This window comes from Enoplosus armatus, chromosome 2, assembly GCF_043641665.1.
Source record: "Enoplosus armatus isolate fEnoArm2 chromosome 2, fEnoArm2.hap1, whole genome shotgun sequence".
In the NCBI taxonomy this organism is placed as follows: domain Eukaryota; kingdom Metazoa; phylum Chordata; class Actinopteri; order Centrarchiformes; family Enoplosidae; genus Enoplosus; species Enoplosus armatus.
In genome coordinates this window covers 19,254,173-19,267,153 of record NC_092181.1, presented here as the reverse complement: position 1 = coordinate 19,267,153, position 12,981 = coordinate 19,254,173, and the positions used below count along the sequence as shown (strand labels likewise).

At 39.6% G+C, this 12,981-nt stretch overlaps 1 protein-coding gene across 2 annotated transcripts; it reads left to right on the top strand.

The window, feature by feature from the left end:
* The first annotated feature begins 2,711 nt into the window (after window positions 1–2,711).
* On the top strand, window positions 2,712–12,265 carry g3bp2a (G3BP stress granule assembly factor 2a). 2 transcript variants are annotated; one of them, XM_070915406.1, is made up of 13 exons: window positions 2,712–2,848; window positions 4,778–4,896; window positions 4,981–5,062; window positions 5,768–5,941; window positions 6,189–6,279; window positions 6,384–6,489; window positions 6,622–6,802; window positions 7,175–7,276; window positions 7,392–7,494; window positions 7,608–7,667; window positions 7,792–7,923; window positions 8,026–8,144; window positions 8,936–12,265. In XM_070915406.1, the coding sequence occupies exons 2-13, from the start codon at window positions 4,802–4,804 to the stop codon at window positions 9,215–9,217; spliced, it is 1,527 nt and encodes a 508-aa protein (XP_070771507.1). In that variant the 5' UTR covers window positions 2,712–2,848; window positions 4,778–4,801; the 3' UTR covers window positions 9,218–12,265. The 2 variants fall into 2 exon arrangements, with proteins under 2 accessions (XP_070771507.1, XP_070771506.1); XM_070915405.1 differs by having other exon boundaries at window positions 8,026–8,153.
* Window positions 12,266–12,981: the final 716 nt, after the last annotated feature.

Here is a 12,981-nt window from a genome sequence, read left to right as displayed (position 1 = left end):
ACAACGAGGCACTTGGCTAAGAGGAGCTCATTGTCAAGAGGCCTGTCTAATTCATATGAACCTGCACTCCAGATGCAAAACCAAGTGAACTCTAAGAGAGCTATATGAGAATTATACATAACATATAATTATGGCATGGGTGTAGACTATACCCATCATAGGGTGTTTACCTTTTTTTTCCACATTGAAACTGTTGTAAACACTGATTGAAAGCCATTTGAGGACAAAACCACAACTGCATAGGGTTAGCTTGGTGTATCAAGTGTCAACAGTATGGAACTGTTTCTTTTTCAATATTTATTATTTATTATATAATTTTGAAGTATCTAAGCTGCCGAGTCTTCAAAAATGAAAGTACTGTAATGTCTCATTTATCTTATTTTTCCACCAGACTGTTACAATATAATGCTAATAACACTCATAATACTAATAATAGGTTCCTTGGAAATATAGAATGTAATAAACAGTATAACACTGATGGTCATAGGAACACTGATTTAGTAATACAGAGAGGTGCTTCAGAGTTGTATGTCATAAATTACAAGCAAAGAAATGTGGTTAGTCCTGATTTCCAAACTGCCAATATTCCAAAATAAAAAGTCACCAACTCTGTAAAAGAATAGTATTATTTCAAAATTTTGCAGTTTCTATGTGAAATCAGACTTTATATTTTTGAACACTAAATCAAGTGCAATGTCTATAAACCCAACCCTCCTAAACATTTAAATGTCCTTTAGGCAGAAGTGTTTAAATTGTTGTCAAAGACAACCTTGTTCATGGAAAACACAGTTACAGCACTTGCTGAGGTACATTTTTCATTAGATTATATTGCTTATTGTTTTTTCCCATATTTGACTTTTGATTTTCATCAGAGCAATAAAATACATAAAGTGACATATGTTTCTCTTATGGTTTTAAAATGTACGAGTTTTTGTTTCATTGGCTGTTGTGAAAATACTTTTTTGTGTTACCAAAATGATGGCGCATGTTTTGTCTGCTTTGCCCAAAATATAAGACACAAAGCTTGTTTGACCACTTGGTGGTGCTCAATATCCAGACTTTTTAAAGCTGGACCTGAACCAGTGACAAGACTTCTGGAAACCATCAGGAGCTACTGATTTGTTTTAAGGGACAGTTTGATAAAGAATAGCTATATTTCACATGACTGACTTATCCCTTACGTTTGTCATCATACAACAAGTCTCTAGTTGACCTGAGGGAGCTGTCAGGCTGGAACACAAACGACTGCAATGACCATTCATGAGGTGACATTACCTAGTTTAATACATTTGGTACAGCTTGGCAATCGTTTACCAGTGCCTCTATGCTTTGTTCATTTGAACTATTAACAATGTATTGCACTTGTGTGATAATCATGTTGACTCCTTGATTCCTCAAAACCACGTTTCATGGGAACACAAAGTTAAAACAAGATATTTTGCATTATACTGAATTAGTGTCCTTTGGGAACTCATAATGGAGGTTTTATTTTGAAAAGAAAAGGTACTTCATTGAGCAATAAACCTGTTAGCTAACTAAAACATAACAAATTACATTATGGATCTTGTCTTCATTAGATGATGGCATAAAAGGCATGTGCAGAAGTTAAGCCATGCTAGTGGTGAAAAATCCCTCTTTTTATTAATGTCCTTCCACTGCAGCTCAACAAGTACACACTGTCCAGCGAAACACAAAGAAAGAATATGGTACTAAAAAAACTATCCACTTGATTTGGCTAATTTGCCGAAATTTGCCGAAATTTGCCGACTTCTGAATACATTTTTACTCAGAACAAGGACTGTGGATTTTGTCCTCCATCACTTACATGGAAAATGTATTAGGAAATGGAATGATTACAGAAATCTGTTTCAGTATTCACATAGGAACCTGACTATAGACAGACTTGACATATTGCGAACCTATTCTTTAAAAAGAGAATGGTCAAAATCAAAGCAACAGAGACTGAGATATCCTGACTTTTATATTTTTATATATTATATTTTAGTATGGGCCAAGCTTCAAAAATGTTAGATCCTATATAATTTTCATGATGCAACTGAATAGCATCTTTCATAAAACCCCCACCTCATAAATGCCCACTTTATTCAAGCCTCGAGTTTTGTAATGCAGGGCTTTAAAACTCAAACCTAACCTAATGACATCATCCAGGTTATTTCTTTTTTTTTAGATCTTAGAAAGCTTATGTAACTGTTTTCACAGGCAGAGTAGTACTCCTCATGTTGAGTAAATGTATCTTCATGTGTGAAATCGGTGGAGTGACCCTTTAAAACTGTAGGAGGAGGTGTGTACCATAAGAACCATTTTTCAGAAATATTTCATTAAATATGCAAATACATGCAAATTTTATTAAAACGCAGGAAGCTACATAAAATTACAGACGTTTCAATGCAAAAACTGTATTTGTAGCATGAAGGGTGAGTTATAAAGACACCAAAGAATAATAAGTAACGTTAGTATGCAAGACAAAATGAGTGTGATAATTAATACTACTACAGTCAAGTTAAGTGTTAAGAATGGGATAGAGAGAAAGTTTGGGGGCGGAGTTATTTGTTTGGCGTCATAATTTATGTTGCCTAGTGTAAACAGTCCATTGGCTGGATCTTTGTGATGGGGGTTCCCTGCCCCAGATTGCAGGGGTAAAACAATAAATAGAACCTATCACTTTAAATCTTCAATCTCTGGTACAGCAGAGATCATAAACTGTTAGTTAGTCAAGCGTGGGAAATATCTCAATATACACCTGGGATATTTCAGAACGGTTTACAGCCGGTTACTCGTAGTTATTTATTACAAATAATTCTGTCTACATAGATAGGTCTTTCATAAGGTAAGTTAGCCATCCTCCAAGCTATGTCAGCTATGAGACGGCTGACAAGCTAACCGTACCGGCTAATGTTAGCTGCATTGTCTAGTCAAAACCACGACCAGTCGATAGACGGGCAGTAATCATTCAAAGTTGCCAACTAGGCGTGTCGCTACTGTACGAATAGCCCACTTTAGCTATCTAGCAAAAATAAGCGTATCAACTAAATTTGTCAAATCTGCCGTCCTTTGTTTTCTTTGAGCTAGCATAGCATTCAACTTGTTTCATTGATAATGGTTCGACAGTCATAGTAAGTTGGGAGTCATTTATTTTAAAGTTTGAGTAAGCTTTATGTAGCCTATCGGTAACGATTATGATCCAAGTAACTATAAATTAATAACGCAGGTGATATTGTCAATTCGGAGCTTCACTGTGATAACATGGACATACTTTATTGGTGCACTACAATGGCTATCTCCGGGCTCAACGTTATGTCAGCTTGATGGTTTTCCCCGCTTACAATCAGCGAGCGAGTTTTATGTGAAAGTACAGCAAAGTAACATCTTGACAGTTGTCCGTTTTTCTGTGTTGGTCGAAACACTTCCAGGCATTATGAAATATGTTCCGCCCGCACCTTGCAAAAGTGACCACCGGCTGAAGGAAAAACGACGACGCCACAAGTTAGCTAGAGCTAATGTTAGCTAGCTAACTAGCAATGTCGCAAGCTTGGCGTTGCTTTACTGTTTGCCGGGCTAGCGTTAGCCATTTAAGATGAGAGCGAAGAGGCCGGCAGTTTAGAATTTATACTCCTTCAGTTGTTTTGTTCAGTCTAGATAACGTTGACCTAGCTGACAGTGTATGTGCACAGTGCTACTGACATTTCTAGGACAGCCGCATATGATGTACATTATGAATATGTCACGTTATATGGGTAAAGAGCATGCGACAAATGTGAGAAATGGCAAAATGTTGTTAGCATAACGTTAGACATGAAAGGCCTAACTCGTACAGTAGGCCACTTATCTACAAAGGGATGCACATATGTGTGTAACACATGTATATGATGTATACTTCTAAAATAAGGATTTAATTGTAGTAAACTTAGTTTTCTCCGCTGCCTAACTTGAACGCCTGCGTCAGTCGCTTCCCTTTTTATCTACAGCCGGTTTCCCTCTTTGTCTCATTGGATGAACGTGATGGCGCAGTTGAATGTTAGCTAGTGTGTTAGCCAGCTAGCTAAACAGTCAGCTGTCTTGCTTCTGCCATAGGATTGATGTTGGTCATATAAAACATTGACTTAATGATACAAAGAAAGCGAAACGTCTTAATTCACTTTTTGTACTTCCTGTACTTGCTGCTCAAACACATCCATTCTTGTTTACCTGAGGCACAATAAACGTTCATGTTCATGTCTCATATGGACTTCCTTAAAATGGCCTGACCTCAAACAATTCATGTGACGTTAGCTCTCCAATTGACTCTAAGCTTAATTTTCCAAGTCATTGTCTCCTACACTCAGTTGCCAATTCATTAGGTATGCCAAGCTTGAAATAATGCAAACACAAAAACAACTGTCATGCAAAGGTGTTGCTTTAACTTCATGGTAATTTCTGAGGTTATAGTTAGTTTGTGGTGCTGGGGAATACAATTGCTTTACACAAAGTCATGAAATATTAGCAACACCTCTCAGTATAACACAATACAATTCACCAGCACCATAAACCACAGCCTCCAAAAGGAACACAGACATTAATGATCTCTCTAAGACAGTTTGAAAAACTAAATTAAAAAAACAACATTGTGAAGGTAAGGTTTATTGCAGGGCTGTAGTATTAGACTGCATTATTTTTAGCTAAATGTACCTACTAAACTGCCAACTGAATGTGAGTGTGTGTGATTCCTACTTTGCAATAGCATTCTTCCAATTAAATCCTTTTTTATCTTCTGTTTCAGCACTTAATATTGTTTACCAAAGAAATGGTGATGGAGAAGCCAAGTCCCCTGCTTGTAGGGCGGGAGTTTGTGAGGCAGTATTACACACTCTTAAACAAGGCGCCAGACTTCCTGCACAGGTAATTACCAAAATGTGATGTGGTAGACATTAGATCTACAGGTGTCGATAATATTCTTTAACTGTCACATTGTTGTGCCATTAGGTTCTATGGGAGGAATTCTTCCTATGTTCATGGAGGACTTGACCCAAGTGGGAAGCTGGCGGAAGCGGTGTACGGGCAAGCGGTATGTTCTGTGGACCATTAGTGAAGATCCGCATTGAAAATACTGTGTAGTAGGTGTCTGGTATAAGATCATTCATAGTGGTGATAAAGTAAGTTCAAGTTGCAATGAAATAGAACATGGCACAAAATGAATCATTAACAGCATTTGAGGAAGGAATAAATGTCGGAGGAAACAATGCTGACATGATTGTCACATCGTATAAAACATTCCGCGCTCTTTTTGTAACAACCTTATATTTCCATATATCAGTATTTCTGTTGATTGAGCCTGACAAAATATATATATATACATACATACATAATAATGTCAAATATGAAAATATGTGTTGTCACCCTGTTTTCAAGGTTAAGTAATGAATGTGAAAGTAAACATCACACTGGCTGCCTGCCAAAGTCATAAACTTGAATTAAATGTGAATCAGATTCAAACATAGTTTTGTAACATAGCAACAAAAGTATGCTGAAAGTACAAGTTAGCTTTTCAAGACGGGAATGGTATGAGCTGTTTTATGTTGGGACTTGAAGGATCAAGGTCAGCAGTGACCTGACTGATTGTCGTCATAATTGCTTCAATGCAAAATGACAGAAAAATTGGCTCTGAAGAACAGGAAATATCTTTTTAAATATCAAATTAATGTTGATGTTGACCAATTTGTCCCCTAATTTTCTCCTTCTTTATTTGGTTATCCATTTGTCTCTGCATCAGGAAATCCACAAGAAGGTCATGTCCCTGCAGTTTAGTGAATGCCACACAAAGATCAGGCATGTGGATGCCCATGCCACACTGAGTGATGGAGTGGTGGTGCAAGTCCTCGGAGAACTGTCCAACAATGGTCAACCCATGAGGAAGTTTATGCAAACTTTTGTGCTTGCTCCAGAGGTGAGTACCATTTCCTGAGATGTATGCCTTAATTATTAACTTTAAATAGAAATTTTGGATGGTTTATTGGCTCAAGTAGAGCTGATAACAGGAAATGAGTTGCTGTTGCTATAATGAAATTACAAAAAATTTGAAAGTGCACCAGTGTGCCCAAAATAAATGACATGGTCCTTCAATTTAATATGTGGTTGGGCTTTATTTTTAAAATGGGCACTCTTGAACACTGAAATGTGACAAATTTCTTTAGGGTTCGGTGGCAAACAAGTTCTACGTCCACAATGACATCTTTCGTTATGAGGATGAGGTTTTTGGAGACTCTGAAGCTGAGCTTGATGAGGGTAAGATGGTCACAAATATCCCATACAGTTTTAAGTGGTGGTTAAATGTGAGGGTGTTGATGGAAATAACTTATCAATTTGTTTATTTGCTTTCTCTCACTTAGAATCAGAGGAGGAAGTTGAAGAGGAGCCAGAAGAGAGACAGCCGTCCCCTGAGCCACTTCAAGAAAGCCCCAACAGCACCACCTATTATGAACCTCACCCTGTCACGTAGGCTAAAACTTCATCATAATCTCAATTATGTATATCAGTGTATTTTCCCCTTTTTTAGATCTAGCATGAATAATTGTACCCTTTTTAAACTTCTGTGGAAGTGACAGCATGCTGACTTTTGCTCTGTAGCAATGGAGTAGAGGAGCCCATGGAGGAACCAGCTCCAGAACCTGAGCCGGAGCCTGAACCAGAGCCCAAAGTAGAAGAGATAAAGCCTGAAGCAGATGAGAAAGTTCAGGAAGAGATGGAGGAGAAAGCACCTTCACCAGTTCCTGTGGAGTCCCCACCAAACACCCAGGAGCCTCCCAAAGTAAGACTGATGTGTCTCTAAGTGGTTTACTTGAATCAGATTGTCAGGGGCTATACTAGTCTGAATTCACTAAATCTTTCTGGATCTAAACAACATGCCAACATGACTCTCTAACATGCCAACATGACTCTCCTTAAACTTTTGTTCTTTGTTTCATGTATTAGCTATGTTACATATTAACAAAAGGTAAATTTAAAAAAAGTTTCATAGATTATCAAAAATCATTTTGTGATACGCAGTCCAGTAGCTTATCACCCAGTCCAACAGAGATTTCTGTGATGGCACTAACATGCTCTGCCCAAAGGTACACCCACTAATATTGTAATATGGTTATTGTTGCAGCCCTAACAATGCAATACTCATCCCTCACAGACTTCCTCATGGGCCTCGGTGACCAGTAAAAACCTGCCGCCTTCCGGCACAGTCACCTCCTCTGGAATCCCACCTCATGTTGTTAAAGCTCCAAGCTCACAGGTAAACAACTACCACTGAACCCGAAATTTGCAGAATGTCATTTTAAAAAAAAAGCATTTCAGCAAAGTGACTTGTTCATTTAGTCTTTTGTGCGTGACAATCCTCCCCCCCACAGCCCCGAGTTGAAGCCAAGCCGGAGACACAGACAGCACCTCTTCGGCCCAGAGACCAGCGCACACGTGACAGACCAGCCTTCACTCCGCGGGGTCCCAGACCTGGTAATAAAAACACTCATTGCCCCGATTAAGGGTTAATCACCTTTTTTTTTCATTTTTATTTTAGCTTTTCATTAGGCTTATGCTTACGCCTTGCATGTCTCTGTCACTATTAGATGGTGTTGCATCTTCGGAGTCACAAACGGGAAAACCACACTTGAGTTTTGTTAACAAAGGTAAACATGATCGTTTAAGAGTATTATTCAGTCATTGTCTTACATGTGGTATAAGTTTCACTTTTTTGATGTCAGGAATGTTACTTTCTTCATGTGAGTTGATCTGAGTTGTTTTGACTTGCAGGTAGCAGGGGAGATGTCGAATCCGGCGACATGGACAGCAGGCGGATTGTCCGGTACCCAGACAGCCACCAGCTTTTTGTTGGCAACCTCCCACATGACATTGACGAGAGCGAGCTCAAAGATTTCTTCATGAGTACGTTTCCACAAAAAACAACACTTTGTCCATACATTTTCCATGCCAAGCTGTTTTTTGGGGTGAATAAATGTTAAATGTAAATTACGCTATTTTTTGCAGCATATGGAAATGTTGTGGAGCTACGGATCAACACCAAGGGCGTCGGTGGGAAGCTGCCCAACTTTGGATTCGTGGTCTTTGACGACTCTGATCCTGTGCAAAGAATCCTGGGGGCCAAGGTAGAAGGGGCATGTATTAACATTTCATTACCCACTTTCATTTGGTGGTGGTTTGGTGACGCACATTTCTACAGTTAGTCTGACCCAGAATCTGACAGAGTAGGGATAAACTCCCCACGGTCTGTTTTTAATACTTAAATAATGTTTGTTTCCCATTTTCATGTCCGTAACAAATCGAGATTGTAAACGGATATGTAAGGCTGTGTTCAGACCAATGAGAGCATTGAGTGAAAAAACAAAAACACAAGGAGCTAAGTCGCCGTGCTGCAACAGATAAAGTTTATACTGCTTTAAGCTAGCACTGTGGCAATAATGCACAATGCTACTGTACATCATACAAAGTATTGTAACTGGGATGTTTACTTGTGCTCATTTGATTTGATTGTGTTGCGTTCGTTGATGACTGGATTGTGCTGTGGTAAAAGTTGAGCCAGGACCAACTTTTGTGGGACTACCTCATTTGTTTCCTTAACCCCTCTGTGGTGGAAATCATGACATGAATGAGGAGGTTGTGTTTTTGTTTCGGTCACAGATATTACAGTTTTAACAGGGGGCTGCGTTTTTTTCACGCAGGGCTAGCGTCAGTCTGAACGCAGCCTCGGAGATTAAATTGTTTCACTGGCAGGGGCACCGAACCTGTCAGGTCAGACCAATGTGACACAGCGGTGCTTACATAGGGTCTGGGACAGATTAACAAACTAACAAACCAGTGAATGATGTGGGTTGTGAAATAGATTGGGAAATATTCGGGCCTGGTTTATCCTGTAGTGACCTTGTTTTTCTAACTGCAGCCAATCATGTTTCGAGGCGAGGTGCGTCTGAATGTGGAGGAGAAGAAGACGAGGGCGGTGCGTGAGCGAGAGACCCGCGGTGGAGGAGACGAGCGTCGGGACATGAGGCGCAACGACCGGGGTCCCGGAGGATCGCGAGGCATTGTGGGAAGTGGAATGATGCGTGAACGCGACGGGAGGGGACCACCACCTCGAGGCGGCATGGCCCCCAAACCTGGCATGGGCTCCGGACGAGGCTCTGGTGGCCAGGGAGAGGGTCGTTTCACAACCCAGCGCCGCTGAGAAGAGCACCACCTGCAGTGTGGAAGTAGTACCGTGTTCTTCATCTTCAACCGTTCTCGTTAACGAAAAGAAATCTTCATGTATAAACGTATATATTTGTTTTTTTTGTTTTATTTTTTATTTTTTGTTCCCTCTTTGCTTTGGAATGTGACACAGCCTGTCAACCATTTGTTTGTGAAATAGACAAAACAAAATAAGCAAACAAAAAATTTCGCTTATTAGTTGTGAGCTGAGCATCCTTTTCGGGTATCTCAAGAATTCACAAACTTTAATTTGTAAATTCGTGAAAAAAGGCAAACCAACCAGGAGTAATCTGCCACATTAGGAGGGACTGATAAGACTTTTAACTACGACAATACAGCCCATCATTTGGAAAAGAGATTATATGCCTTGACTTAACTGGGGCGCTGCTTCACGAAATCCCTCTATTGCACATTTTATATGGTAGTTTTCTGCCCGTTACTGTTGGAAAAGAGTGAGATGCAAAATTTGTGCAGTTCCAGGGGAAAAGCTTGCCTTTTACTTTTTTCCTTTCGAGAGACCACTGCTTTAAAATTGCATAATGCACTCATCAATATGCACTAATGGGTACTTTTGTCGTATTACATTGACATCCATGCTCGGAACGCAGCTGGAGAGACCTGTTTTGTCTCGAAGCGATACGACTTACCGGGGCAGGCCTCGCTTACAGCCTGTCTGCTGTGACCAATGTACTTTTCACACTTTTGACCCAAAACTACCGCTTCAATTACTGCTGGATGGACAAGATGACAAGCAAATCTACATTATATTTTTCCTCATTTATAAATCAAATATAAAAAAAAAAGAAAAAAAGCTCAAACCCTGGACTTTCACCAAATGAGTGGGGGGACAAAGGATAAACAAGAAACAAAGTTGAACAATAGAAGAGTGGTGGTAATGATGGCGGCTCGCTCTGTTTTTCTTTTTGATTCCAAGTTTGTTTTTCTTCATGTTTTTCCCTGCCAGCTAGACCGCGAAACTGGGATGGACGACACCTCCCTCCCACTTCCCTCCCTTCCTGTCTTAAGTGCGGAGTAACAGAATAAATGTACAGCAAAAATCATAGTTTACTGTATGTTTTGTTTTCTGTGTATATTTTCATTTCTCTCTCTCTCTCGACTTGATAAGAGCATGATGGTGCCTTCTATTTCACCTTTTCCAGTCTTACTAAAGCGTAAAGCGGTTTTGGGGGCTTGCCGCCTCCTTATGCGGAGCTGCTCATTTTGAACTATTGTCTTTTGGGGGTGGATATAAAAGAAAATTGCAGTATTCACAAGATTTAATTTTTTTCAGGTGCATATTTCATTTTTCCATACTGTTTTACTACCTAAGATGATCTGTTGTGAGTTTTGTACATTTATTTTGTATTGTGTCTGTTCTGGGTTTTGTAGAGACAATAGGTGCCTCGAGTTCTGTTTGATGTTAAATGGTTAAGAAGTGCATCTGAAGAACTACCCTCCCCCCGTCACCCCCCCCCCCCCCCCCCAAAAAAAAAAAAACTAAAGGTACATTAAATATGGTGACAGTGAAATGCTTGGTCCTTGGTTAAACATGTCCATAGCGCCACACGACCTGCGGTGAACTGAGGTTTGCAGTTTGGAAAATGTCTCGCAGTGCGATTCAGATACTGTTGATCCTTACTTTCAGTCTGACCATAGTTTTTGCGATTCATGGCAGCACTCGGGTTAATCCCTGGACTCAGAAGTCGTCAGACTGTTCTTTTCTCAGCAACAATTTTGTAATGATCTGTGTGGGTGGGCTGGCCATAGTTACAGCCTACAGACTAGCAAATAATTGTGCTCACTTTTCTAGCTGTTTATGCATTTGTATTTTCATATGCTGATTATTCATTGTGCTTATTTCATTCATGTCTTGTTCCATTCTAGGGGAGTTTAATCCGAATGCCATACTAGTCGCCTCATTCTTGTCCTCTAGCGTGTTTTCTTTTTACCACTCGGTAGGGAGGGAAGACCTTTTGGTTTCAGCTGGAAAGGAAAACATGACTCACATGAGATGTTATCTTTTTTTTTTTGTTTTGTTATCTTGCACTGAAATGGGAAGTGAAATCGATGTAGCATTTTTCTGGACAAATATACTAATGAGGTCTTCCTTGTCTGGTGGTATTGCACTATTCCCAACATTTCTGGGACAATCTGTCAGTTTGAACACAGCCTCTCCAAATTTCTCATCTGGCAATGAAAAAAGCAAATATTAGTGCTCATGTTATCAGCATGAAATAACATTTCCTCTCTTGCAGTTACAATGATTTTGATGTATAGACATGGCATATTTTATGTAGTTTTCCACAGTGATGCTCGGCTGCTCTCCCTTGTAGTTGAGATAAAATATTTTCAGATGTGAGAATAGTTTTCAATAGAGAGACTCTTAATTTGTTACCATCAGTCTTTGACCTAATATTACAGAAATAAATGACAGCTCTTTGGTCTTTGCGTGTTTTTAACAGACAGCTCTTATGGGTGCCTCTGCCCCGAATGTTTATTTGTCAGGTAATTGCTTAACACGGGCACTTAGACTGCAATCATACTTTTTACAGCAATGGTCAATGAAGAGAGTGGTGAAGAAGAGCCGTCATGCTTTCAGACCAATCTGTGCTTTTACATCGTAGTGGTGGTAAAAATGTTTGAGCATATAAATTTACGGTTGGATAGTTCTTCTTTTTCACTGAGGTTTTCAACGACCCGCCCTTTTCCAAACTTTAAAGGATCCTCCAAAAGAAAAATCTGTACATTTATTTTCCTGTGGTTGAAAATGCAGTAGAGTGGATCCTCATTGTGAATCATTCCAGTCCTTTTTGAATGGAAATAGAAGTACCTTCTTGGCTTTAGCAGGTGTGGTAAACAGTTGGCTGCCATCTTAATTTTACTGTGTTTACCCTTTACTTGTTGCTAGTACAAAAGTGTTGCAGGTGGAGAATCTTTTTGTTTGGTTTTTTTTTCATTTCTTTTTTTCCTTTCTATTTTGAATGTGTTGGACTTAACATACAATAAACTACTGATATCAGCACCACTCATACCGTTTGTCATGTTTGCAGGTTCCTCCATAAATTCTAATAATTAACAAGTTGTTGTTGCACGTTAAGATTGTTGAAACCAGAGAACACAGGTAGAAATCACTTGCCTCAGGCAGGCTGGAAGGGTTTTGTAGTGAAGGAGCTAGTCCGTACTGTGGTGCAGAGTTGACTGCTGAAATTGTTGATGCAGGTTGAGTGGCAAACAGAGAAAATTTACAGGATTATTGTTTTTATCTCAAATACTTTGCACTTGAAGAGACTAGTTTTGGTTATAGCCAAGAGTTTTTTATTTTTATTTTGGACCTGGGAATCGGCTGGTGGAACCGGTCCAGCGTGTTTTTTATGTGTGGGTCCCCGTTTTGTTTACAGGTGGGTGTAACATGTCAAGCAAAAATGCAGAAAATGTTGAACTGTGAAGAACAATCACTGCAAATGCTTTATTAGGAAGGAAACACATTCAACTTGTTTATTAGGCACGGCGTGTATTGGTGAGTAACACTGAATGTGGAACAGAAACTTTGTTCACAAGAAACTCCACTGGGCACCTTTGACTCAAGACTGAAAGACACCATTAAGCTGAAAATTAACTGCATGCATTAGTGTGAGTTAGTTATTCACTTACAGTTGGTGCTCTTGAATGGTCCAAGGACTGAATTCGTCTCATGATCAGTGGCGCCTCCAGCATCTCTCACCGTCACTATCCTCTTCAAAT

Excerpts from the sequence above, each read along its gene's own strand:
- g3bp2a (XM_070915405.1), top strand. The coding sequence starts at position 4,802 with ATGGTGATGGAGAAGCCAAGTCCCCTGCTTGTAGGGCGGGAGTTTGTG. Across the intron at positions 4,897-4,980 it reads GCGCCAGACTTCCTGCACAG|GTTCTATGGGAGGAATTCTT; the intron begins GTAATTACCAAA and ends TTGTGCCATTAG. Across the intron at positions 7,495-7,607 it reads TCCGCGGGGTCCCAGACCTG|ATGGTGTTGCATCTTCGGAG; the intron begins GTAATAAAAACA and ends TGTCACTATTAG.